Below are 26737 nucleotides of genomic sequence, written 5' to 3' on the forward strand. Positions count from 1 at the left end.
CACACACACACACACACACACACACACACACACACACACACACACACTGAGAGAGATTTTAAGGGAACTAGCAGTAAAGAGTACATCCGTAGGCTGTGCTCTGAACTGTTTGTTGCCTTGTATTGCTTGGCAGGTTTTAAGTTACCGGTGTAACTGTTCGGTCAGATGGTGATGTGTAGGGTACCCCTTTCTCTGATGCTTGAGATATAAGTCAGCAAGGGTTTTGTTTTCCATTGCAGTTTCCAAGCCCTAAAAATGGCTTTCCATTTTTCAGTGATTTTATAGGTCAGTCCTGCCTCTGGGATCCAACTTTATGCTGTGGCTAAGAAATGTTTCGCATCACTCAGACTGAATCTCAAGACAGATGTATTTACATTGTAAATAAATATTTCAGTAGATTTGAAGGTATGTTCAATTCTGATGCCGAATTTGTATATATGTTCCTTGATTGATGGATGAAAGGAGGGTTAAGTCATTAGTCAGAGTTAAGTTCAGAAACATTTTTATCATTATTAAATGAGATGACTGCATATTTTGTCCTCTCAAAAATCGTATATTTAATTCTTTGGATTCTTGCATAAAACATACAGAGGAGATTGTAGATAATTTGTTATATATATTGACGTGTCTGGGCTTCAGAAGGTTAGAATTTGTGGTATCCCTGGCAGAGAATACCTGGAGAGTATTTCTAGGGGAGAATACTGTCTGTTCCTGTGCCCCTTGTCGCTGACTGCAGAGGATCAGACATGTATTCGTGCAATGGCTCTGTCCCTACTACATCCACATTTCCCAGAATGCTCATCTTCAAGCTGTCACCTGAAATTCATCACAGATCCCTTGGCTTTATGTTAGAATTGTCACGTGATTACAGAATGAAAATCGTTCAGAAAAATACAAGTACCCAGCAACATTTCCTGAGGATTCACTTCACACAGAGAGTGGTCCAATCCTCAAAGCAGCCTTGAGAGGACTCTGGTCCCTGTTTTACAGATGAGAAACCAGGCTTAGAGTCACGTGGTTAGTATGTAGCATAGCTGAGACTTTTCCTAACTGTCAGTGCTTTTAGTTGTACTGTCTCCCGGATCTCCCAGTTCTCAGCGGAACTCTAGTGTGGTGTTTCCTTTGTGGGATACAGTGAGATACAGCACTTGACCATGGGGAAAACAAAAATTAGGGTATATGCTATTTTGGATGCTTCCTCTTAGAGGCTTCCAGCCACTTTTCCCATACACAAACACAGTAACATGCAATTCTTTTTTTTTTTTTTTTAATTTTCATGCAATTCGCACAACTTTGGTCATATCACTTAACACCGTACTCAGCCATTAATCATGATTTTGAGCACGGGTTTGCACAAATAGCACAGAGCAGCACACATCAGCGTGTGAGAATGGGAGATTCCTGTTAAATTACGTTAGTTGGGTTATTTTCCTTCCCTAATATTATTCTGTACTATTAGGGTACAAATAATTGTGGGAAAGTAGAAAGAAACAGACAACTTTTCTTGTATTTACAGAATGAAGAGGAATAACTTTTCTGCTGTGAATAAAGTTGTCCAGTCGTCACCAGTCGTGAAGCAGCCCAAACGTGTACTCCGCACATCCCTCAACCAGACTCGCACGCTGTCTGTTCTTCTGGACTGGGGGACTTTGCCACACCACGTGATTTTACAGATTTTCCAGTACCTTCCTTTAATAGATCGAGCCCGAGCGTCTTCTGTGTGCAGGAGCTGGAATGAAGTGTTCCACATCCCTGATCTCTGGAGAAAGTTTGAGTTTGAGCTGAACCAGTCAGCAACTTCTTATTTTAAGTCCACGCATCCTGATCTCATTCAGCAGATCATCAAAAAGCACGCTGCACATCTGCAGTATGTCAGCTTTAAGGTACAAGCCCGTGCACGTTAAGGTTAAGGTCCTTGTGTGTGTCTGGAGCCTTGCTTCTAGGCACCTGGTAAATATCCAGGGTTTTCGTCCCACGCTATTTTCTGATTTTTCTCTAGTTACTGTATAGACTGAAGTAGAGAGCCTGAGCTTTAACTGAATGACATAAAACTCAGTTTTCTCATTTGGCTGGTAATATCCAAGCAATTATAAAGAGCTGAAAGCATGAAACATACTTTGTCATAGCTCGGTTTCTCCCTCTGTGAGCTCAGACATTCCATATAAAAATAATCATTTATATTGATGAAAGGGATTAACAAAACTTGGTTATTGAATTACATTAAATAATTGCACTTCCCATAATTCCAATAGAATGCCCTCAGGAAATTCAGATCAAAAATTATCTTTATAGGTTGATAGTAGTACTGAGTCGGCAGAAGCTGCCTGTGATATTCTTTCTCAGCTGGTAAATTGTTCTATCCAGACCTTGGGATTGATTTCAACAGCCAAACCAAGTTTTATGAACGTGCCAAAGGTAAGAGTACTGCGCTTCTTGTGAGATTCGCTGAACTTTTTTAAATGATCTTTGTGTTTGTGCAGGTATGTGTATGTGTGCATGCATGTTACTGTCAGAGGACATTCATAGATGTGAGCCCCAGAAACATCATTCACCTCCTTTAAGACTAGGTCTCTCTTGCCTTGAAGGTTACCTATTAGGCTAGACCGGCTAACCAGCTAGCCCCAGGGGTGTGCCTGTCAGCTAAAACTCGTTGCTGGGTACTCAAAGAAGAAAGATGGAGTTGCTGAGAAGTGCAGTGTGTGTGTGTGTGCGTGTGTGTGTGTGTGCGTGCGTGCGTGCGTGCGTGTGTGTGTGTGTGTGTGTGTGTGTGTGTGTTGCAGAAGCCACTGTCTTACTTGGGCCTCACCTGTATGTCATCAGCACCTCAGAGACGTCACAGACTGCTCACTCTGCTCCTACTGGCTTAGTTTCTCGTCCTGTTGCTGTGAGAAAATAACCTGTCCAAAGCCATGTAAGGGAGAAGGGCCTGGTAGCTCAAGGGCCTATCAAGCTGGGGAGGTAGGTCAAGGCAGCAGGAGTTTGAAGCATCCGGTCACACCCATGTTCAGGCAGCAGACAGCGCTGAGTGTACACTGCTCTTCAGGTCCCATGTCCCAGTCACACAGTCCAGGACAGTTGGTGAGTCTTGTGTCCTCAGTGATAGTCTGGGTAATCCTGGGACAGCAAGATGGCTCAGGGGGTAAAGGGGTTCCCACCAAGTCCAAGAACCTGAGTGTGATCCCCACAACCCTTTGGAGGTCAGGAGAGAACAAAGTCCTGCAATGTGTCCTTTGATTTTCACCTGTGGGCGATATCACACGCGCAGGTGTGTGAACACACACAAATAAGTAAATGGAGAAGTAAGTAAGATAAGCCCCGGAGGCTCAAGGCGGCTGCAGACTCTGCCAGGTTGACCTCGAGCACTGACCACCTACAGAATTCTATCTACTGTCCTTCTTTAGTTAGTACTCAGCATCATCTTAACGATCAGGTTAGCCTGCCTGTTGTCTCTTCACACTCAGACTAACTCTTTGGAGGATGAGAGTCTGTCCTTTTTTTTTTTTTTTTTTTGCCACCATAAATCAGGTTAAAAAGGTGTTTGGTTTTTAGCAAGCACTTCATTATGTTGATTGGAATCACCTCAAGGAAACTCCCAAAGCAGAGGACATGGTAACTGCACTCCTATAACTGGGTCATGGCTCTCCTAGCCAGGATCTCTACTAGCCTGTTATCTTTTTAAGAGATATCCTGGGGAAAAAAAAACAGGTCATTAGGGGATTTAGAATAATATAAATAATCAGATGAAAACTTACTAGTGCTAACTAGTTACTTGTTTGTTTATAAACCGCGGGGCAGGTTGGCCTGCTGCTGTTTAGGTTCTAAAAGCTAGGGCTAGCATTGCCCATCAGTCCAGGGTCTGCTCAGTCCAGGGTCTGGGTTCCCTGGCACAGCTTCCCCGCAGAGATGCCAGGCAGCAGCCTGCTCTGTCTCAGTGAGCTCCTCGGCCTCAGAACAGCTTGAAACGCTCTCCAAGGTCCATTCTTGTTCCTTCCGTTTATAAACTAGTGGAAAAGCTAGATAAAATTACAGTATTTTGCTAAACATAAAGAGTATAGCAGATATGATTATAATAAAACATGCGCTATGCTGCTTCAATGTCCTTTAAGACTAAAACAGCTAATTTAGACCTTAATAAAGAGAAAAAAAGTCAACTTTCTACTTCTTGAAAAGGAGATAAAGCTGTGTAATAATTTAGTAGCACTTCAGCTCTCTACTATGTGAAAATGACTTTTTGTTTTATTTATTTTTTTATTTATTTATTTTTGAGACAGGTTTTCTCTGTGTAATAGAGCTCTGGTTGTCCTGGAGCACTTTGTAGACCAGGCTGGCCTCGAACTCACAGAGATCCGCCTGCCTCTGCCTCCAATAGTGCTGGGATCACAGGTGTGCGCCACCGTGCCCGGATATAAAAACGAGTTTTAATTAGTGTAAGCCAACATGTTTACACACTATAGCCAATGTGGTTATCCTAACAGGGGGCCAGTGTAACCTTTCATATAGCCAAGACTGATTTTGTGGAAGGAAAAGAGATTTTGCCTTGGATTTGGTTTCTACCCTTCCTGACTTGGCCAGAAGTGATGAATCTGAAAATGTGTGGAATTCTGCCTTTATTGAGGGCAAATTATTGATGCACTTTATTTTGTAATCCTTCAAAACATGTAACTACTTGTATGTACTTTAATTAAGTCTGCTAGAAAAAAGAACATAAGGTTGTAACCCTTTATTTGTTCCTTTAACACGTATTTGTTGACTGCCATGTGCAGAGACTATCTTCGCTCTGGAAACGTGGCAGTGACTGAAACGGGAAAAATGCGTTTCTCCTGGCAAGGGGTCAGAAAAGCGTTGAGAGCTCTGCAGCACTGCCCCTTGTGCTCAGCTGCGCTGCTGCAGTGGGAAGGCCAATGCAGACGATGCGAAAAGGAAGGCGCATGGTTCCCTGCCATGCAGACTGTGTCTGTGAGCATTAAAGTCTGTCGTCAGCTCCCAGGCCATGCAGTGTTACGCTTCAGATTATTTTCAGCCCTTTCAAAATGCGAAAACTTACTCTTGACTCAATGAAACATGGAGAAACAGACTCTTCACTGGGTTTGCCTGGTGGTCCATGATTAGCTAATCCCCATTCTAGAAAAATCAGTAACTTGGACATCAAGTTCTTAAAGTTGAAAATAGCTAAGACATCCTTTACAAGGTCTATGGGATTTATTCCTTTGTCATCACTCCATCTCCACTATGTTGTGAAAGTTTTTGTTGTAGGAATGAATGTGACATGCACATTAAGAAACTCTACATTGTGAACAAACTAGTTTTTCCCAGGGATCCAAAGTTGGTTTTGCATATTCATATCACTCAGTGTAATGTAACACATAAATAGGTTTAGGAATGGAAATCACACGACCATCTCCCTAGACACACAAGAGGGAGCGCCACACCCCTAACATCACTCTAAAATTAGGTAAGTATGTCCACCTCAACATATTTAATCTCATATTCAATATAATGCATGAAATCTTAACGGGGGCAGTGAAATAAGAAAATCAAATTAAAAGGATACAGATAGGAAAGGAAGAAGACAAATACTGACAAGATCCCAAAGAGTCCAGCAGAAAACTCTTAAACTCTAGCAAATTAAGAAGATATAAAATTACCACAGGAAAGGTGCAGTCTTTCTATATATTAATATTGAAACTGCTAATAAAAAATCAATACCAAATCCCATTTATAATACCCCCAAAAGCCCCCCTCAAAAAAACTCAGAATTAAATTATCTAGGGAGCAAGGTGATGAAAGACCTCTGCAATGCAAAACCTTAAGACAGTGAAGAAAGAAATTTAAGAAGCTACTAAAAGATGGAAAAACTATATGACATTTATAGTGTAAAAAATGTCTTCATTAGCCAAAGTGATTTACAGATTCAACTCGGTCTCAAAATCACATTGACATTCTTCACAGAAATACAGAAAACAATTCTGTGGTTTACACAGAGGCACAAGCAAACCCTCACTGAGAAAGCAAATTATAGTCAGAAAGAGTGATGTACAAATGACAAAAGCCAGTCTCAAGTTATATGGCAGAGCCAAAAGAATAGAAACTGCTCAGAACTGTCAGAAAACAGACAAACCAGTGTTATAGCATATAAGTTCTATCGCTGAGCCCAAACAGCTGCAGCCACCTGATTTTCTGCAAAAGTTAAAAACGTACATTGGGAAAATTACAGCATCTTTATCAAATGTTGTTTGGAAAACTGGATATCCATCTGTAGAAGAATGAAACTAGATTCATGTCTCTTATTCTGTACAAAAATCATTGGAATAAAATGTAAGACCTAAAACCTGGCTCAATAATCTACAGTCATTTAATCCCCTGCAAAAGGCAGGAACATATATCAAAAGAACTATTATATGATCCAGTTTTGCTACTGGTGAATTACCTGACGTAATAGTCTAAGTCAGCTACACAGGCAGGCATAGCCATGTTTATTGACTTACTGTTCACAATAGCTAAGAAGTAGAGTTGTTGTCCACCAACAGGCAGATGAATGAAGCAAATACACAATATATACACAGAATTCTGTGAAGGCATGCTGTTTGCAGGAAAATGTTAACTGAAGTAGACCAGACTCAGGAAAACAAATACTGTTTTCTCTCATATGCTGTTTCTCTGTCTGTCTCTCTGTTGTGGTGTGTGTGTGTGTGTGTGTGTGTGTGTGTGTGTGTGTGTGTGTGTTTGAGCTCATGAAAGAGAAGAAGGGGAGAGCGAAATGGATAGAATATACATGACAAGAAAGCGGGGGTGGTATTTGAAGGGACTAGGGAATCAGAGACAGATAAGTTGGGAGGGCAGGGAATGGCAGGAAGAAGGGGGTGAATGAGGACAAAGTATAAAGACATGCACATGAAAATGCCATCATGAAACTCCTTCTTTGTATACTAACTTGAAATTTTCCTTAAACAGAAAATAGAATTGTCTTCTACTGGCTAGTGATAGCATAAAAACATAATATATTTGTTGTTTTTACTGTTTTTAGCATTTAACAATTTGTTTTTTAAAGCTGCTCGATCTAAACCGTGAGTTCTCAATAATATTCTCGTAACCTTTTTTTCCTATTGCCGTGCAAGTCTCATTTTGTGTCAGCACTTACAGTTGTGTTTGTCAACTCAAAATCGTTATCATCAATTAAAATTGAGGACACACCAGTGGATGACCCTTCGCTGAAGATCCTTGTGGCCAACAACAGCGACACTCTGCGGCTCCTAAAAATGAGCAGCTGTCCTCACGTTTCATCTGATGGTAGGTTGTACTTTTATACGAATTGACTGGGTGGTTTTTACTATAGTAACAATAGGTTACTTACTGGAAAGTACAAGCCTTTGGAACATAGCTTATTCACTTTATTTAAAAGCAGGCTTAATCTTCAAATTAGATGTGAGTTGCTTCTTCAGAGAATTTTTTTTTTCCCTTGGACATGTGTTAATCTCTTCTAAATTAGTGGCCTGCATCTGACAATTTCATGCATTAAATCACGTATTACCTCCTTTTGTTCCTCCCCTGTCTGAGCCCTTCTTCTTCCCAGCTAGCTCCTCTTCTGATCAATTTCTTCTCCATTGTTTTGACCCGCTGAGTTTAATAGAATCACTTTCATGAGCGTAGGGTTGGATTCTTTATTAGAGCATGGGCAACTTAGGAGTGGCAACATCCCTGAAGAAAACCTCCTCCCCCCAGCAAGAGTCAGTAGAAAATAGCTCCTGGGGAGGGGTGGACCTAGTGAGCCCTTCCCCCACCCGTGATGATGTGTTGGTGGATGGCCCTAGCCGATGGGAAGCTCGGGAGTACAACAGAGTCGTCACATCCAGAAGGCAGCATCCCACAGCTTACTTTCCTGTCCTCTGTCTCTCGCGCTCTTTCCACCTGCCTCTTCTGCAGGCTTTCCTGAGTCTCAAGGGAGTTATAGAGATAACTGTGTTTAGAGTTGAACACTCAGAAATTGCTTACATTTTCATCTTTTTTTACCACCTAAAGTCTCTGCAGTAGCTGCTGTCCACTACAAAAATGGGGCTTCTCCAACCCAGGCTAAACAGCACTAGCCCATGAGCATAAGATAAGTATTTGGAGGTCGGTTTGATGGGCACAGCATGCCCGTTTCACAGAGGGACAGCGAACACTTCCATGCCAGATCCTTCCAACTATGGGCTTTTGAAAAGGTTTACACCACCAAGTGTGGATTCTTTTCTGTGGAGTGGGCCTCAACTTTGATTAGAAAGTGGCTGGTTATGCCCCTAACAGTCAGCAGGTTTTGTACCAGTGGGCACTTTTTGCCTAGTGGAAGAGCCCAGAAGATTTATAGCTGGGTAAGACTGTTGATCCTGTCCTCCTCCCCAGCCCCCGACATCACAGCACTTTGAAGTGTTTGGAAAGTTAGCCTGCAGGAAAGTTCAGCTCAGTTTCAGCCTGATTTGTGTCCATCCTGCAGCCAGAGCACGTGATCCGTCATGTAGCATCGTGGAGTGTCTTCACATTCTCTCTTGACTGTTTTGGGGTTTTCATTGATGATGTCTTTCACTTCCTTGGTTTGGGTTATTCCGAGCTGTGCCTGTGGGGTGGGGGCAGTTGTGAATGTAATGTTTTCCTGGTTTCTTCCTCAGCACGTTTGTTATCAGTGTATAGAAACGTAGGCGTTTTTATATGTTCCTTTTGTGTCCTGCCACTTTGTATCAGTGTTAATCAGCTCTGATGGTTTTCTAGTAGAGTCTTAGAAGCATGCCATCCTAAAGTACTTTAAGAACTTTATCTGATGCCTTACATTTATTGATTTGCACAAGTTGATCCTTGCAGCTGTAGAATAAAGCCAACTTGATCATGCTGAATGCACACACACACCCCAGCAGTGTATAAGTGTTGGAGGAAATTTTTAATTAGCCTGCACACGTATAACGATATATTTTAGCAGCCATTTTCTCAAGCATCCTGTAGTAAAGTAACTAGTGGAAAAATTAAATTGACAACATCTGTTGTGGTTATCAGTGTGATTTTTGGTGCTTAAGGATGTCTCCCCGCTTTGCACAGGCATCCTCTGTGTGGCGGACCACTGTCAGGGCCTCAGAGAGCTGGCGTTGAACTACTACATCCTGAGCGATGAACTTCTCCTGGCACTCTCCAGCGAGACGCACGTGAACCTTGAGCATCTCCGGATAGATGTTGTGAGTGAGAACCCTGGACACATCAAGTTTCACTCTATTAAAAAGCGCAGCTGGGATGCACTGATCAAACACTCCCCAGGAGTTAATGTTGTCATGTACTTCTTTTTATACGAAGAAGAGTTTGAGACATTCTTCAAGGAAGAAACCCCCGTAACTCACCTTTATTTTGGCCGCTCAGTCAGCAGAACCATTCTAGGCCGCATAGGCCTGAACTGCCCCCGGCTGATCGAGTTAGTGGTGTGTGCCAATGGCCTTCAGCCCCTCGACAGTGAACTGATCCGCATTGCTGAACGCTGTAAAAACCTAACTGCGCTGGGCCTGAGTGAGTGTGAAGTCAGCTGCAGTGCATTCGTTGAGTTTGTAAGACTCTGTGGCAGAAGGCTCACCCAGCTGTCTATCATGGAGGAGGTTCTGGTCCCTGATGACAATTACACCCCAGAGGAAGTCCACACTGAGGTCTCTAAGTACCTGGGAAGAGTGTGGTTCCCAGATGTGATGCCAATCTGGTAACCAGCGACCAAAGATTTCCAGTTTCCTGTTGGTGGGGTTAGCTGTTTGTCTATGCAAATGTAAATGTTGAGATGAGCTTCTGAGCTACTTTAGGTTAAATACATCTCTTTACCAGTTATCTTAATTGGTCGCTGCAGAATCATTTGAAAATAATATAACAATTTTGAATGGCCAGAGGTCTCTGACGCTGTGTGTTTGATGGTTTACAGGCTAGACTACAGATGTCTAAGACTTAAATAGACTAACTTCTCAACCTTCTCTGGAGACATATTTTAGCTAAGTAAATTTATATTAAACTTATAATTAATATATAATTATAATTTACAGTATTAGCTCTCTTTAAGTTATGTATTTTACAATCTCATATTACTTTCATTTCATCTGGTTCATTTTGGTACCAATACATGTTTTACAAAATACGTACTGTTAAAAATCCAGGTACCATGCTAGAGGTCTACTTCATCGTACCTACAAAAGGTTTAGCATCTTGTGATTCAGCAAGCAACTTTGATTTCTAGAGTACTTTTGATTCATTTTTAGATTAACTTAGAAGGCAATTGACATTATGTTAAAATTCAGTAAGACTACTTCATTTATGAAGATACAGCAAGCAGAAGATACTGTGATTATCAGTGAAGGACGAGGTACGAGGGAAGTGTTTGGGAGTCAGTGTTCGCTAGCCAGCTCATGTTGATCTGGGACTGTGCCATGTCCTTTGCACATGTGACCTCTCATTTGCTTAGTAACACTTGTAAAGTCCTTCACCAGTTTGTCCTTAGAATGACATCCAGTCTTCAGAGCTGCCTGGGAGCTCGGCTTGTTTCCAGCCCCTGTGCCTGCGCTTCACCCCCGCCCCCAACACACACACTTTCTCTGTTCCTCCTCCACCACCACAGGGTGTGTGTGCACCTCTCTGCTGGCTCTCTCTGTGCTCGCTCCCTCAGATATTTCTGCATCTCTCTTGCTAGGGGAGGTCACTGACAGCTTTCCAGCTCCTGGGTCAAACCCTTCTCTCTTCTTCTTCTTCTTTTTTTTTTTACTTTTTAATTCTTTTATATTAATTACACTTTATTCACTTTGTATCCCCCCAAAAGCCCCTTCCTCCTCCTCTCCCAATCCCACCCTCCCTCCCCCTTCCTCACGCATGCCCCTCCCCAAGTCCACTGATAGGGGAGGTCCTCCTCTTCTCTCCTTCTGATCTTAGTCTATCAGATCTCATCAGGAGTGGCTGCATTGTCATCTTCTGTGGCCTGGTAAGGCTGCTCCCCCCTCAGGGGGAGGTGATCAAAGAGCAGGCCAATCAGATTATGTGAGAGGCAGTCCCTCTTCCCATTACCTTGTAATCCACTTGGACACTAAACTGCCATGGGCTAAATCTGTGCAGGGGTTCTAGGTTATCTCCATGCATGGTACTTGGTTGGAGTATGAGTCTCTGGGAAGACCCCTGTGTTCAAATTTTTGGTTCTGTTGCTCTCCTTGTGGAGTTCCTGTCCTCTCCAGATCTTACTATTTCCCACTTCTTACATAAGATTCCATGCATTCGGCCCAAAAGTTGGCCATAAAGTCTCAGCATCTGCTTTGATAGTCTGCAGGGCAGAGCCTTTCAGAGACTCTCTGTGGCAGGTTTCTAGCTTGTTTCCTGTTTTCTTCTTCTTATGATGTCCTTCCTCTTTGCCTTTCGGGATGGGGATTGAGCCTTTTAGTCAGGGTCCTCTCTCTTGATTAGTTTCTTTAGGTGTACAGATGTTAGTAAACCTACTAACTATATTATGTGTCTATATGAGCGAGTCCCTTCCCTCTTCTTTGTAGCACCCGTTGCTGTGCGGTGTGTCTGCTTGTCTCAGGACGTCCTTTTTCCTTCATTGTGCTGCAGACTCTGCCAGGACAAGTCTGCTGTTATGTTCTTCTATGTACTTATTAGAGGTCAACTTTCAGCAAAAAGAAATGTTTATTATTTTCCAGTTTTGAGTATATTTTTCACTATTGAAATGCTGGTGTCCTCACCTATTGAGCAATTAGGATGCATTGTTTGTAGATAGTTTGGAGAGTAGACTGTCCCCACTCCTTTGTGCTCATGGTGAGCTCTGTGAGCAGGCGTCTCACGTGTGTGTGTGTGTGTGTGTGTATGTGTGTATGTGTCTGTGCCTCACTCAGAACTGTATGCAGCAATGGGAGTCCTGGGTAAAAATAACCATAAAACCTCTCTGGAAAACAGACTTCTAACTATTGTACATCGTATCATTTATGGCTTAAGATCCCAGGAAGGCATGTGACAATTTAAAACTTAAAATCTAATCAGTATACCAGCACCACAGGCCTAAGAGAATGTCTTAACTGCAGTGGAGCTGGGCTCAGGGTAATGGGAACGCTGAGTAGATAAGCCCATAGCCTCACCTGCTGTTGCCTTTTTAGCAAGACGATGCTGTGCACACCTGCATAGCAAGGTGACAGAGTGGCCTGGTGTTTGCCCTAGAGGTGAAGGCAGCACAAGAGCCACAAAGGGATGGCCTCCCTACAGCCTGGTAGCACCAGAAAAGGAAACCACTGGCCCCTCTGAGAAACTGAGCTGTTCTGTTCTAGGTAGATCTTTCAGTGGCCTGTGGGACCCTCACCGGCTAAGCTCGATAGTGAGTCACAGAGAAAAGCACACAGTGATCTAAATTCATTAATTCATGCCCACTCCCCAGGCTGGTTACCTCCGGGTTAGTGAAAAGAAGGACAAAACACTTTAAAGACAGCTAAAAACAATACAGGAAAGTGACGTGTCTTTCCTGCCTCCCCCAAAGGATGAATCTCCATGTCCTTTGGAAGCCTGAGTCCTGCTGGACTAGGAGCAGAGGGCCTGACTGAATGAGTGATCATAGACTTTACTTGTTGAAAACGTTTTAGGCCTTTTCATGCCTATTCATGTTAGGAATATTTGTTTGTATTTGTTGGAGGATTCTGGGAACTTTCAGCTAATTTTGTGGTCAAAAGTAAATGGAGAGAGTTGAAAGAAGGGTCCTTCTGTATGTCAGGCTGAAACGGGATTGTCACTGTTTTTTTTTTTTTTGTTTTGTTTTGTTTTGTTTTTTTTTTTTTTGTCCTTTTCCATCCTGTGATCCTTGCTGGCCTCATTTGCTTTGTGTGCCATATTGGGAGATGAGTCAGGAGGGCGGCAGATTTTAAGTGTGTCTGCATTGCTGTTGTGCCCCTAAAGTATAGTAAATGTCCTCTTTCTGTGGGCCTACCCTCTTAAATTGACTGCTGACCTTCCTTGCTGTCCCATCAAATTAATTTTCTACAGCTAACTAAAAGCACTTTCAAAATAAAATTCTTTTATTCATAATAACTTACAGTTATCAAACACAGCAACGTCTGGCACCACATTTTTGAGGTGTGTATGATAATAACTCTTAACCAAGAAGAGCAAGTTACCTAGTACACTTTCTCTTTTGCCTTTGGATCAAAACCTGAGGACAGCTCTGGTGTGATGCACTAGGGGGCGCTGTGTTCTAGCATCCGTCTTGAGACGGATGGTCTTTGGAGTCTGCGTATCCCTAGCAAACCTGCATGCCCGGCATACATAGCAGCCAGGAGGGGGCGCTGCTGAGCTGTCCTGTGCACATTCTCCTGCCCTATTCCAGGCGCTCAGCTTGGTTTTAAAAATGCTGTCCATCCTTAACTGTGCTTGGATGCCTAAGCTGAGTACAAGTGTCACTGTTCAGATCGCCCAAAGCCCTTTCAGTTGCCTGCAGAGCCTACATAGTCCTACCAGGAATGCAACACTTAGTCACTGAAAAAAAAAAAAAAATTCAGTCTGTAGAAACAGTCCAAAGTTAGGGGACACCAATGAGCAATACAATCATCAAATTCGACAGTGATGGATATACTTATTTAGTCAAAACTTAAATTCTTACGTACTAGTCTCACATAGATGTCGTGACTTGGTGGATGGTATATGTATGTGTATATGTATATGTGATTGTGAATTGGTGGATGGTGTGTGTGTGCGTGTGTGTGTGCGTGCGTGCGCGTGTGCTGACGGCTGTGCAGCATGGGTCCTTACATGCCTGTGAGCCATCAATAATTCTTCTGGCCACCCACACATGTGTGTGGCTGCCTCTGGGACACGCTGTTCATTCACAAGCAGAGCCCATGAGTCATGCCTAGCCGCACATGCCCAGCTACAGTGAGTGAAATGTGTGTGACTTCGCCGTCCCTCACCCTGAGCTAATTCTCGCTGCTCCCCCTGACCCTGAGATAACCCAGGCCATTATCTTCTCTCTTTCTTAACTATCACCTCTGTGTGCTTTTGGAAATTGTGTGGTTTTATTTGGTTTTGACCTTATAAAAAGAGGATCCCAATTCATGGGAATTTTTTTTTTTTACTTCAAGTTATGAAGAAAAGTATTTTTGCCTCTTACTACATCTTGCTCCATTTATTGTGACTGCTGTGTAATTTTTAGCTCTATAACTATGACCTGGCCTTTAAAGTCTGCCTCTGTTAAAGGGCATTTGGATTGTAGTGTGTTGTCATGAACCTTATTATGCATAGGAATACAAATGGAGTGATTTCTCCAGTAATAAAGGTCAATTAATTGTCTTTTCCTTCAACATCCCTACACGCAAGGATGGAGTCATTCTGCATTTTAAAGGGGCTTAAGCAAAATTCCACGAGGGAAGTTTCCAGGTGACTACTCCAGTTCAGTCATTTCTTATTGAGCAGCTTGAGGCCAGAATTTATCTGCTCCTTTGCACTTGTGTGGATTTGTTTCCTCCTGCTACTTCCTGTTAGCAACAGGAATAACGGCATTTAATATGTTGGGTAACTGTATACACAGAGGTGTATAGAAGTGAGTTTTGATGTTCACAATGGTGTTGCCGAGTGAGGCCGCCTGACTGAGCTCCTGAGACACTTCAGTTGAGGGTAGTTCTCTTTCTCATCCCAACACCCCCTGTTCGTATGCAGCCTCACTGGGACCTAGAATGTGCCTTTGTAGGGAGGGTGACACCACCCATGGCCTAGGAAACCTGTTACCCTTTCGGAGCAAGAGAGAGTGTGGCTAGAAAGACCAGCAAACCTTAGCCCAGGGAATGGCGGTTCCCTCCAGCCAGGCTGACCAAGGCAAGCAAGTCGCTGAGAACTCATCACCTTCGAATAAAAGAAGCCTGTGGTTTCATCAGCTCATGTTTATTCAACGCTTCGTGCCGAGCCTGGTGAGAACTCTTCATTCCGTGTCAGACAGCCCTCCAGGCTCTCGTCGTTTTCAGGCAGAGAAGCGGCTAAGTCAGAAATCTCAGAAATACAGTCTGGACTCATTGGAATTCATCTGTTTATTTCAGTCATTGGGAGTTAGAAATCTAAGACACGACAACACCCTGGTTCTCTGGGTGGCCGGAAGGGGAGAGCCCATGCCTCAGACCACTGAGGAGTGGGAATCAGAATTGGGGGTTTTGCACTGATCCGTGTTTCTGTTTGAAAATGTATTTCTTCAGGAGCAGGATGCACTCCGGTCTCTGAGGTGGCCCTGGGATTAGGAGCTCTGTCTCTGTCTTCGCTCACAGGTACATAGTGGGATCGCTGGAGTCACAGTTTTCAATGTGTACATGTGACTGTATGCCAGGGTAAACTTTCTGCAGGGGCAGAAGGGTGCCCAGTTTCTCCCCCTTTTTGATAGAACCTTTATACTTAGTTGGCTTAATGTAGAAAATTTTGACACAGAAACCTAAAAGAAAATGAAGATATTATTTGTACTTCCGTAGCCTTGAATCAGAAATTTAAAACACAGGGCTGGGGAAATAACTTAGGAAAGGGCATGCCTTGCAGTCGTGGGACCTGGGCTTTATTCCTATAACCATGAAAAACAGCAGGAACTGCGGTGTGTGCTTGTAATCTCTGCCCGGGCAGGTAGAAGCAGATGTACTCCTGATGACACACTCCCTGGCCAGCCTGCTTAACCTACTAACCAAGCATAGGACCAATGAGATACCTTGTTCTAAAAAGCAAGGTGGAGAGCACCTGAGGAATGACGCCTCTGACCTTTACACAAGCACACGCCCCTCCCCCCCCCCACATACACACATACACACACAAACACAGGCCTCTGTGTTGGGAGCCCAAAAAAGCCAAAAGAATCCAAAAGCTTTCCAGTCGCTCTAAAGAAGATGATGTCTGACAATATTTTGTCAAAAGCTCCCAGGATTCAAGGGCTTGGTACTGTACATGCCCTGCAACACAAAGACCAATGTATTGCCCTCAAGAAATAGCGCGCTAAGAAAAATAAGGAGTGGACTGCAGAAAATGCTAAGCTTATGGTGAAGAGAACAAAGCAAGCCAAAGAAAATGCCAGGAACAGATTGCCAAGAGCTGTAGACTGTCCTCCTGAGAGTTCTACAGCTGAGTCCCATCAAAGAGGAAAGTTAAATGCTCAGCTCTCAGGGGAGGGGGTAGAAGTGCACAAAACCCAGCAGGGAACAGAACTGAATAAATTCAGGAAGACAGAATCCCATTTTAAAAACAAGATTGCAGAGGGAGAATGTATTCAAATAAAAAGTTAGTAAAATATTGGAGAATAGTAGCAGAAAAGGTTAAATAGTAGAAAATTAACCCAGAATAATGTTATCTCCAAGACATAGTCTAGCAAAACTACTAGTCTTAAAAAAGAAAAGTTAAATTAATAATGCCAAAAAGTGATACTTTTCTAAATATTAAAAAAAATAACTTTAAAGGTGATTCCAAGTAGAAATATAATATAGCCAGGTGTGGTGGTGCCCATCTGTAATCCCAGCACTTGGGGAGGCAGAGGCGGGTGGATCTCTGTGAGTTCCAAAGCCAGCCTGGTTTACAAAGTGATTCCAGAACAGTTGGGGCTATACAGAGAAATCTTGTCTCAAAAAACAAAACAAACAAACAAAAAAACAAACAACAAAGGAAAAGAGAGAGAGAGTGTGCGTGTTTGTCAACGTTGGGATCAAATAAGAGTGGTCTATAAATGCCAGTGGGCATGTCTACTGAAATTTTTTTCCTGAAGGCACATTAAACAGAGGCTGGTTTTGTGCTGCATAAAACACCACACAGTACTTTAAAAGGCCAAAAATAAAGAGTTGGACAAAGCTTTGCCAAGGAAATGGAGGCCACTGAAAGCAAGGATTATCGTGTTGTTACCAAAGAACAGAACCCAGCTTCAAACACATTGAAAAAAGACACAGAACAGTAGTGAGCACTAACTGCCATTCGTGAGGAAGACATAGCCCTTACAATTGTCCATGCTCTGAAGAACACGGAAGGCATTAAAGCACACTGTGGAGGTGAAAGGGTAACTCGACAGAAACCCCCTAAAAAAGGAGGCTTTAATATACTACTCTCGGCACTAACAGTCGAAGTGAAGCTTAAGACGGGAAGTGAAGCTATGGAAATGCATGATTCAATATAGTAGCTGTAGCCACACAAGACAAGACAAGCAATTAACATGCATATAATTTGAATTTAGATTTGTTTCACAACCTACAAAACGTTTTAAGAAATCAGCATGAGTTGAAAACTGCTTCAGTAGTTTGTTTGTTTGATGGTTTTTTGAAACAAGCTCTCTCTGTGCAGCTATGGTGGACCTTCTAAATGCTAGAATTATGGCCCAGCTAGCAATTGCTGGGGAAGGGGGTCTTACTCTGGAGTCCAGGCTGACCTGGGACTCATAAGGTTCTCATGCCTCAGCCCCCAAGACTTCACTTCTGATATCGCAGACGTGAACTACCATTACCTACCTTTAGGAATTTAATCATAATTACATATTTAAAATAGTATTTTGGAGACATTGTGTCAAATAAAATATTAAAATGAGTTTATGTCTTGTTTTTCAATAAGGCTGCTAGAAATATGCAATTACTTGTTCAACTTGAATTGTGGTTTTGTTGAATAGCACTGCTATAAAAGGTCTAAGCAAACTCATACAGTATGTCTTAGATACTAAACAAATGATGACAAAATGCTTCTATACAAAAAGTAATAATAGGGAAAAACTGAGAAAATAGCTGGAGAGCTAAATAATCAGTGGACACGATGTATTCATTGAAGGACTGTTGGCTTAAAGACAACATACACACACACACACTCACACATGCACACTTGCAAACGTGGACACACACACGGTAAATATAATCAAAGCCCCAGTAGCATTTGTAGAAACTGTCATCTGGTTCTGCAGTTTGTTTGAAAAAAAAAATGTTAAAAGAAAAACAAACAAAAAACAAAACCAAAACTCAGTCCCTATCTCATGCTTTCCAGAAGCCCATTATAGATTGAATGTGGATCAAAACAGGAAGAACAGCTTGGTAAAGTCTGTCTTCAGAGTTGGCAGGCGTGTCTTAACAGGCCAAAGTGAGTTAAATTAGTCACTAAATTTGACCACATTCAAAATTACTGTGTTAAGAAGGGATCGATAAGGAAATGGTACCCTGCAACACAGCAGCATTTCCTGACGCTAAAATACACACTCGTTATGACACAGCACACTGGCCTGGTGTGCTGGCCACAGTGCAGTCTGGAACAAGGAAGTGGCCACAGGTAGGGAGGACACTCTGGGAATAAGGAAGGATGAATACATGATTCGGTGATCAGCTGACCCGGTACCCAGGTGCACTGATCAGCTGACCTAGTAACAAGTAACGCCCTACTTTGCCTGGAGGAGGGATTTCTTTTGCCTCACTGGTGATTTGACGGAGAATGGCCCCCAGATGTTCATTATTTGAAATGCTTGGTCCCCAGTGGGAACTGTCTGGGAAGGGTTAGGAAGTGTGGCTTTACTGGAGGAGGTGTGTCATTGAGGGTGGGCTTTTTGAAGTTTCAAAAGCCCATGCCATTCTGAGTTAGTGCTCTCTCTCTCTCTCTCTCTCTCTCTCTCTTTCTCTCTCTCTCTCTCTCTCTCTCTCTCTCTCTCTCTCTCTCTGTGTGTGTGTGTGTGTGTGTGTGTGTGTGTGTGTGACTGGCTTGGAGCCAGGCTGGCTGGTCAGCAACTCCCCAGGATCCTCTGCCTCGACCTTCCCAGTGTTGGGTTTTTGACATCTGGGATGCCACTCAGGATCTCACACTTGTGAGGCAAGCAGATTTCACAGAACAGGTTCTCTCCCTAGCCTGCTCTTGTAGTGAGCACAAATGTTTACTTCTGTGGTGTTGTGGTGAACCTTTGCTAGCCTTCTGACTGGAGTTGGAGCCACTAGAAGATGCTCAGTTGAAGGATTTCCAGAGATTTAACCAAGGGGGAAAGACCCATCCTAATACAAGTGGCACGGTAGGCTAGGAGCCCTGACTGAATAAAGGAGAAGGGAGGAGCCTGATGAGCACCCGAATTCATCTCTACTTCCTGACTGCAGATCCAATGCGAAGAGCCACTCTGTGCTCCCACTCACATCATGTGCTCCCACTGCTGTGCTTTTTCTGCCCTGATAGATTGTAGTTGTTGTTGTTGTTGTTGCAATAATGGGGAGGAAGTAAGGGGGAGAGGGTCCAGGACACAACTCGTCTCCAAGGCTTTGAGGGAACCCATGCCATTTCCTGGCTGCTTCCTGTTGCTTCAGCGGCAGCAGGAACTGGTGCCATTAAACTGTGTCTGAAGTGGTGATACTTCGTAGCCAAAGCCCGGGCCACCGTGGCCACTGTGGCCACTAAGAGGTTATTGAGTCGCAGCAGTAATCAGGTTCACCTGAACCTGAGAGAGCCTGCAATCCTGGAAAGGGATGGTGGGTGGCATCCTGAAGCCTTCCTGCCCCCCCCTTCCCTGTGCCTGCTCGAATGCACAAAAATAAATAATAAATAACTGCAAAAAATCGAAGGCAAAGAAGACCAGGGTGGCACCTAGGGAAGAGCACCCAAGGTTGTCCTGTGGCCTTCTTGTGACTCATGCACACACACACACACTCCTTAAGAGGAGCACAGAGGCATGTAGAGCTCAGGGAGAGAGCTAGTGTGTGTGCACACTGCTTCGGGCTCTGTCCTCCACGCCACAAACAGGCGCTGGAAAGTTCCCGGCAGCATTTTGCCAATCAGCAAAAGTGGAAGTTACTCCTGAGTCCATTTAAAGAAGGGGAGGCGAAAGCGGGATGGGTTTCCACAAAGGAATGAGCAGGAACCTTCAGGGATTTCACCCTCTGCTCACCAGCCCACTTCCGTTACCGGGAATGCCCTCTCTTCCTCAAGAAGATGCATTTACTCATTTCTAAACAGAACGAGCACGAACCTAAGAATACAACTGTGAGAGGAAATTCAAGAAGCTCAAGAAACGGCACAGACTGCTTAATTCCCCTCGTTCTTCCAAACAGGACCAATGCGTGTGCTGATGGTTAGTGACCTCCCTTGCTGACAGGAGTGGCGTAGTGCCAGCACGAGGGAGTCTGGGAGGCTGCTCACGCTCTGTCTTGTTGTCCAAATGCGTTTACCTTGTAAGGGCTCATGAGAGTCGACTCTTTGACGGTGCCCAGACCTGCTTACCGAACAGAGAGGCACTGGGGGGGGGGGGGGGAGTTCACAGTCAGTTGGTGCAGAAGTGCTAACTTTTGTGAGTTGTGGGATTCTGACCACTGAAGGTTTGTGTGTGTGTGTCGTGGCCATTGCTGTGGATGGCAGTTTTGTTCAGGCATCTTCTAGGCAAAGCCGCCTGGACAGCAGAAGGGAGGAGCCCGTACATAGGCGGGCTTGGGGCAAGCATCGGTCACCTTCTGGTTTTGGCTTGGCTGGTCCTGTAGGTTCTAGTTCTTACCATCATGAAGGAAACGTGGAATTGTGTGTATGGAACCATGTTAAATAAATAAACCTCTGCGCCTGGATCGTGTCCCGGACCTACCTACGCTCTTACCTCTTCCGGACAGTCGTACGCCATTGTTGATGGCGTTTTTGTTTCTGTAGGGTTTCTCCTGACCCATTAGGGTCCCAGTGAACGGCGCATACACCACAGAGCCATCGGAGCACAGGACATCCACACCTGGGTGATGCCTGTGGGTTCTAGAACAGAAACAAGAGCCATCAGACTGAGGAGCTGTGCCAGGGAAATTCACCTCCAGGATTATGTTCTTAGCGAACAACTCCCAGCCCTGGGCACCAACACTTGAAGCAGCCAGAAGATATTGCGATGCCTGGGATATTTTACCGTTTAGCCCAATTTTAACCTCTTGTCCACAAGTACCAGTGGTCATATTGCAAAGATTAAATAATTTAAGATCATATTTGAGTCACAGTAAGCCTTAAATAATATTATTACGCGGTATTTTGAAAAAAGATGTACAAATATATTTTCTGAATCTTGACCCCTTCAAGGCCTTTTAATTTTCCCCGTTGGGAACCAAAGCCAGGGTCTTGTGGGTACTAGGCAAGTGCTATACCACTGAGCAACACAACCCCTCTCGAAACCAATTAAAAAGAGTTTCTGTTTTAGGGAACCTACTGTTTCCTATTATGGGTTCCCCGAGTCTTTATTTGTTCCCACAGCAAAAGTACTTGCACACTTCAAGCTTGTCAAATCGCATGGAGTGCAAACAAAACCATTCCACATGGCCAGGCTCCTCTGTGACGGGCAGCTGTGGCTTCCCACCGCTCTCACTGCCCGTTCTTCCCAGGCTTTCTCATCCTTGTCTTTGTCGGGAGCACTGCGGGGGAGCCCCACTCTCAGGATGGAGGCCAGTGATTCAGTCAGGTGCGTGGCTGCTTTGTCTCCTGTGTGCTTGTTATCGGAATCTCGGGAGCATGACCCTCACCTGGAAGGGATCAAGAGGCTCTTGCCTGCTTAGGGTCAGCCTCTGATGTTCAAATTTTAGAACCTTGGTCAGTAATAACAGCATGGTGGATGCAAAAAGAATCCGGAAGGCTGAATTCAAATGCAGCCTTTACCAACTCTGCTGGTGGATAAACAAAAGTTCCTTCTCTATCAAGTGCAATAACGTAGCTTTGCTTTTCATCCCTGGAAAGCCAGATGAGGTGAGACCAAGTGTGGAGGATTTGAGAAGGAAAAAAAAAAATAACAACCCAAAACCAAAACATTGTTTTGATTCCTTTCCCTTTCACCTGTCTCCCATTCTGTCTCCAGTACAGACCACATCTGTGAAGCAGGAAGTTGCTCCAAATACAGTCATTGTTGCAGAGACCGCTGGGTTCTAGTCTGCCAGAGGGAGGTCATGGTGAGCCCTCTAGGAAACGTAGGACTCAGACCATAGGACTCAGACCATACAGAAAGAGGAGAGGAACCAACAAGGGCAGCTGTTTGTGACGCCTCATACCTTTGAGCAGAGTACCGACCACAGCCATAGCTGTCACACGTCCGGATCTGGTTGGAAGATCTGCTGGCACATATGTTAACCCATGGTCCTGCCAGGGCTGCAGAGGAGAAACGTGAGAGCCGTGACCCCTCCAGCCTGTGTCTCACTTGTATGTCTCACCAGGACACTAGGGCCTACCCCCCTTCTTCTGGGAGTTTATAGGTAAGCTTTTCCTAAGGGTAACTAATTCAGATATGAAATGTAGTCCCCTGGCTATATGCTTCTGTGCTGTGGCATGTAAAATACTTAGAAGCACTAAGCGCCATTATCTCACTGTTGGAAATGTTCATGAGTAAGTGGTATAAATTGTGCTTTTCAATTTTCCTTTGCTTGTGACCAGACCTGGGAACCGCTATGGTTAAGCAAAAGTAAACAGCACAGCTAAAAACAACAACAACAACAACAACAAAACCTTTAGGAGCTGTACAGTGATGTTGGAATGTTGTTTTATAATCGGGTCTAACGAGGCATCCCAGCAAATGTTTGAGGCATACTCTGGACTCTCCAACTTTATGAAGCATAAACTAAATCTCATCTTTATAGACGTGGAAGGGGGTATTTGAGAAGCGATTTAAAGTGACCAGCCACAGTTAGCCTCAGGTGAGATCAGGCAGAGGCTGGGAAGGGAGCGGAGATGATTGCATGAAGGTTCTGGATAGTAAACACAGTGAGAGGTGGCTGTCTCTCTTGGTGTATTTTGTGCAAAATATAAGTGCAGCTTTCCCCTTTAATGGTATAAGTAATACCAATTGAATTGAATTCCCTGGTTCTCAATATTAATAATCACAGAGGTACAGTTAGCAATTTTGGCCTCTCACTTTGACGCCAAAGCAAGAACCTGCTAATTTGGTGATTGGTTTTATTAAGGGACATTTTACTCTTCACTAATATTCATGCTGTGAAGAAAAGCTATAGAATCTGGCCATTAAGTATATTCATTACTGGAGCTTCAAATGTGAGTCTCAAACGCCTTCTACCATGCCTTCAAGCTTCCAGTCAATGCTCTGACCAGGCTATAGGAACATGGAGCCAGCATTTATCCCGGGCAACTGAGGCAGCTAGTGGCCAGCTTATTAATCTGTTTTTCTTGCTTGCTGTGAGCATCACGGGGACTTTCCCTTTGGCTCCAGCCTTTGCGCCAGAAATTTCCCACATCTAATTCTTACTTGAGACTTTCATCTTCTAGGTTTTTTTGGGGGGTGGGGAGTGGGAAGGGTTACTAAATAAGTTCCAGGCCAGGACTGGAAGGCTTGTCTGACAGTCTTTCTGTACCGAGTTTACATTCTGCTCCCTGAAGAATCAGAGCACCAGGAAGAGATGATGGAGGAAAACCTCCTGCTCTACCAGCTCCACCATTCCCACCTATTCAAACTTTAATTATCAATATCAAAGTTTATGCCACCATTCTGCTATCATTGGTTTTTAGGTCAACCCCCCGTAATCAGGAGTAAATCGTGTATATCGTGTTTAAATTAGCCAGGATTCTAACGTGTGCTTTTGACTTACCGGTGGAAATCAAGGCAGCTGAAATGAGGACTGCTGTGGAAAACATCTGGCGTTTGCTTCCTCTCTCTTCCTCTAATTAGAATTGCTCCCTGCACACCCTATTCACGTCGGAGTTAATTCTCTCTGGTAATTCAGCTTTAGAGTCCTGTGCCTCTCCTGGATTTCGTATGAGGCACGGAAAACAAAGTGAGTCAGGTTAAACTGTAACGCTCTGTGGAGGGCCGTCTGATCGCAGAGACCTCTGCAGAAGCCTTTGATCTGGAGAAGCGGCCAGTGTTATCGGGATCAGTGACTAAACATTAACAGGGATGATCAAGCTGGATGCAGAGGGTTGTCATTTTATTGGGGCTGGAGGGAGCGTGTTGTGTGGGTGATGGTGACGTTATTGCTGTCTGCCGGAGCCCTTTCTTTCTGTGGATAACGCGTGCTTCGGTAAATAACTGACTAGCAGTAAAAGCGGACTTTCTGAAGTATCAGCATATGTCTTAGGCATGGTGGATTTTTTTTTAATTGTCTGATTAGATTTCATCTACATAAGATTTATAGATAATTTTAACAGTTTGATAAGTTATGTTTATTTCTTTTGAGCATGTGATTTTTAAATGCTTGTAATAGTGGAAATTAACACCTAAAGAATGCATCAGCAGGGGAAATTATATTTGAACTATGATAAGGGTCATTCAATGGGATATAAGAGCTTAAACGAAGACCATGTATATCAATAAAGTTATATTCTATTCAATATACCATTGAATGAAAAAGCACTTCTAGAATTATGTAATATATATATATATATATATATATATATATATATATATCACCTCATTTCTTTAAATCTTCTAAACAAAAGGTGTTGCCCTTCACAAATACTGCATCTATAATAATGGTGCAAAAACATGCAGCACAGGCAGGAGAGGGAGAGAACTGTGAGCTATGCATACATAGCCCACTTAAGCTCTTAAACATTTTGTTTCTGAAACACTGTCAATTACTGGTGGCACAGACGCACAATTCTCTAATTCTCTGTACATTTTATTTGTACTTACATTTTCTGAATTGGAATTTTCCTATATAAACTACCAGCTCCCCACTATCCCTAGCACGCCAGGACTGGACTTTCCTGTGAGGCCTCCCCCTTTGCATAGCTAGTGAGCAGCTGTCGGAAACTCCTGCTGTAACACTTCTCCATCCGCAGCTACACCCTGTCCTGTCTCTTCCTGGAGACTTCCCTGGCCCTTGGTCCTGGCTCAGCTCTGCGGTTTTGACCAAGTGAGTCAGAGGTGACAGTGTGTCCCCGCGTCCTGGCCTTTGTCTTTGCACTCTCCTTCCCGTGTTCTGCCTGTGCTGTGAGGGCCGCATTCCCAGGCTAATCCGCTGTCCCGAGGAACGAATGAAAAGTCGCAGAGAACAGAGCCTCACTGTGGAACTCAGCCTGGAACACCCCACGGGCGCCGCTGGGTGCTGCTTGAAGCCTCGGAGACTGCAGCCGTCACAGCACTGTGCGCACAGGGTTGCACAGCAGGACACACAGCCCTTCGAGGAGTGTGGTGTGAGAGTACCAGTGGAGTCTGAGTGACGAAAAGAATAGAGCACTGGGGAGAAGCGGAATTCAGAGGCAGATGCACACAGTACGCAGTGCACCGGAGACACACCATGGCTGACCATCAGGGAAAAGATGCAGCAGCCTGGAGACAACATCTGGAAGGAAAAGAACGCCTGAGCTGTACATCAGCCTGGACAGTGTTTCCACACGAAAGTGGAAGAAAGAGGAAGAAAGAGGAATTATAAATCATGATATATTCAAATAGTATTTTTCACAGTTTTGGAATGGATTGGGCCTTTGAGTGTCCAAAACCCTCGAGACTGAAGAAACCCTTTGCTGATGGGTTGTTGCAGCAATAAAGAATATTTTGATGAGTCAAACCCAATAGTCTACCGAACATCCTTGCAACATAGGGAAAATGAATGATTGCATATATATCTGTATATGTATGTATATACACATGTGTGTATATATATAGCACATGTATAGGTATATATATACTCTTTACACACACACACACACACACACACACACACACACACACACACACACACTCCATTTTCCCATGTCCTGACAATTCTTTTTTTCTGTATAAAATAAAGTATTTGCTTTTTAAAGCGTTTGTTAAATTTGTTCTTTGGCAATTCTAAGCATGTAGGTAGCACATTCTGATTGCTGTCACCTCCACATATTGTGAGTTCTCATGGGTAGTGCCATTTAAGCAAACCAATGCGGAGATGAGCAGAAGGTATCAACAGACTTCCACAACAGAACAAATACAGGTCTCTGATAAGCGGCGGGCATGTGCTGTATTTCTCTTACCAATGGTTATAGAAACAGGAGAAAAGTTTCCCCTGTCGTGTAAGTGGAAACCATCATACTTACTGAAAATAAAAGACATTTTAACCTTTTTAGAGGACAATTTAGCAATGCCTCTCACATTTTCAAATGCCCAAGACCTTTGTCCCAGCAATTTTATTGCCTTTTCTGCTTGTAGCTTTCTTTCATTTTCCTGCCTTCCTTATTGGGTTCTTCCAACCCACCTTTGTCTCCGAGATACCAGCAGCTCTCCAAACTGAGGAAGAGATAGTAGAATTGAAACCCTTGATGAAAGAGGGTCCAGGCAAGAGCGAGCACTGGGGAAAGCTGTTGGGGAATGGAACTGGGCTGGGCAGGCTCACAGTCGCAGTGTTGGCACTGCAAAAAGAAGCGGACACAAGGAAACACTGCACCTCCTGGTAATGATACCTGTGAGCTCAGACCCAGCGAAGGACTTGGCTCTCCTGCCTAATTGAAGGATCCGTAGGCCTGGGTCAGCCAAATGCCGACTGCGGGAAGCTGTCCCCATGAAGAACATCAGAGCCCGGGGCAGTGAGGGCACTGGGTGGGTCTTATTCAGAGATTAAACAAAAGAGAGATAGGCAAGGGTATCACCACTGCCCGTTTTAGTACCATTGGATCACACTGGGATTTCTTGCTTATGTAAAAAGAACAAGGATTCTGTAGTCTTTTTCTTTCAGACTATACAGGAAACACGAATGAACCTCAAAACAAAAGGTGCCTCTGATGGTGATTTCAAAATACGCATGGGCCTGAAGAGTGGGTGTGTGTCTTAAACGTGACGTCACCAAATGATGGTTATTGAGGACAGGTGATGGCTTGTAAGGTTTTACTACACTGACAGCGTGTTCTCTGTTACTTTACC

General features: G+C 43.8%; 2 protein-coding genes across 4 annotated transcripts in view; one reads left to right on the forward strand and one right to left on the reverse strand.

Moving 5' to 3' along the window:
* Nucleotides 1-9876, forward strand: part of LOC129692864 (F-box/LRR-repeat protein 21) — a 17705-nt gene extending 7829 nt beyond the window's left edge. For 2 of the 3 annotated variants that reach the window (XM_055629390.1, XM_055629389.1), the window contains exons 3-7: nt 275-405; nt 1517-1883; nt 2293-2415; nt 7116-7287; nt 9061-9876. In XM_055629390.1, the coding sequence (XP_055485365.1) occupies nt 1518-1883; nt 2293-2415; nt 7116-7287; nt 9061-9704 (1305 nt within the window). In that variant the 5' untranslated portion in view covers nt 275-405; nt 1517 and the 3' untranslated portion in view covers nt 9705-9876. The remainder of the gene's footprint in view (nt 1-274; nt 406-1516; nt 1884-2292; nt 2416-7115; nt 7288-9060) is intronic. The other variant, XM_055629391.1, reaches the window with a different exon arrangement.
* Nucleotides 9877-15002: 5126 nt separating this feature from the next.
* Nucleotides 15003-23736, reverse strand: Lect2 (leukocyte cell derived chemotaxin 2). Its single transcript, XM_055629402.1, has 4 exons — nt 23490-23736; nt 21945-22041; nt 20531-20676; nt 15003-15412 (listed from the first exon to the last, which is right to left on the reverse strand). Exons 1-4 carry the CDS (start codon nt 23533-23535, stop codon nt 15246-15248), a joined length of 456 nt encoding a protein of 151 aa, XP_055485377.1. The 5' UTR covers nt 23536-23736; the 3' UTR covers nt 15003-15245.
* Nucleotides 23737-26737: the final 3001 nt, after the last annotated feature.

The sequence above is a fragment of the Psammomys obesus genome, unplaced genomic scaffold, assembly GCF_907164565.1.
Source record: "Psammomys obesus unplaced genomic scaffold, mPsaObe1.curated_primary_1811, whole genome shotgun sequence".
Taxonomy (NCBI): domain Eukaryota; kingdom Metazoa; phylum Chordata; class Mammalia; order Rodentia; family Muridae; genus Psammomys; species Psammomys obesus.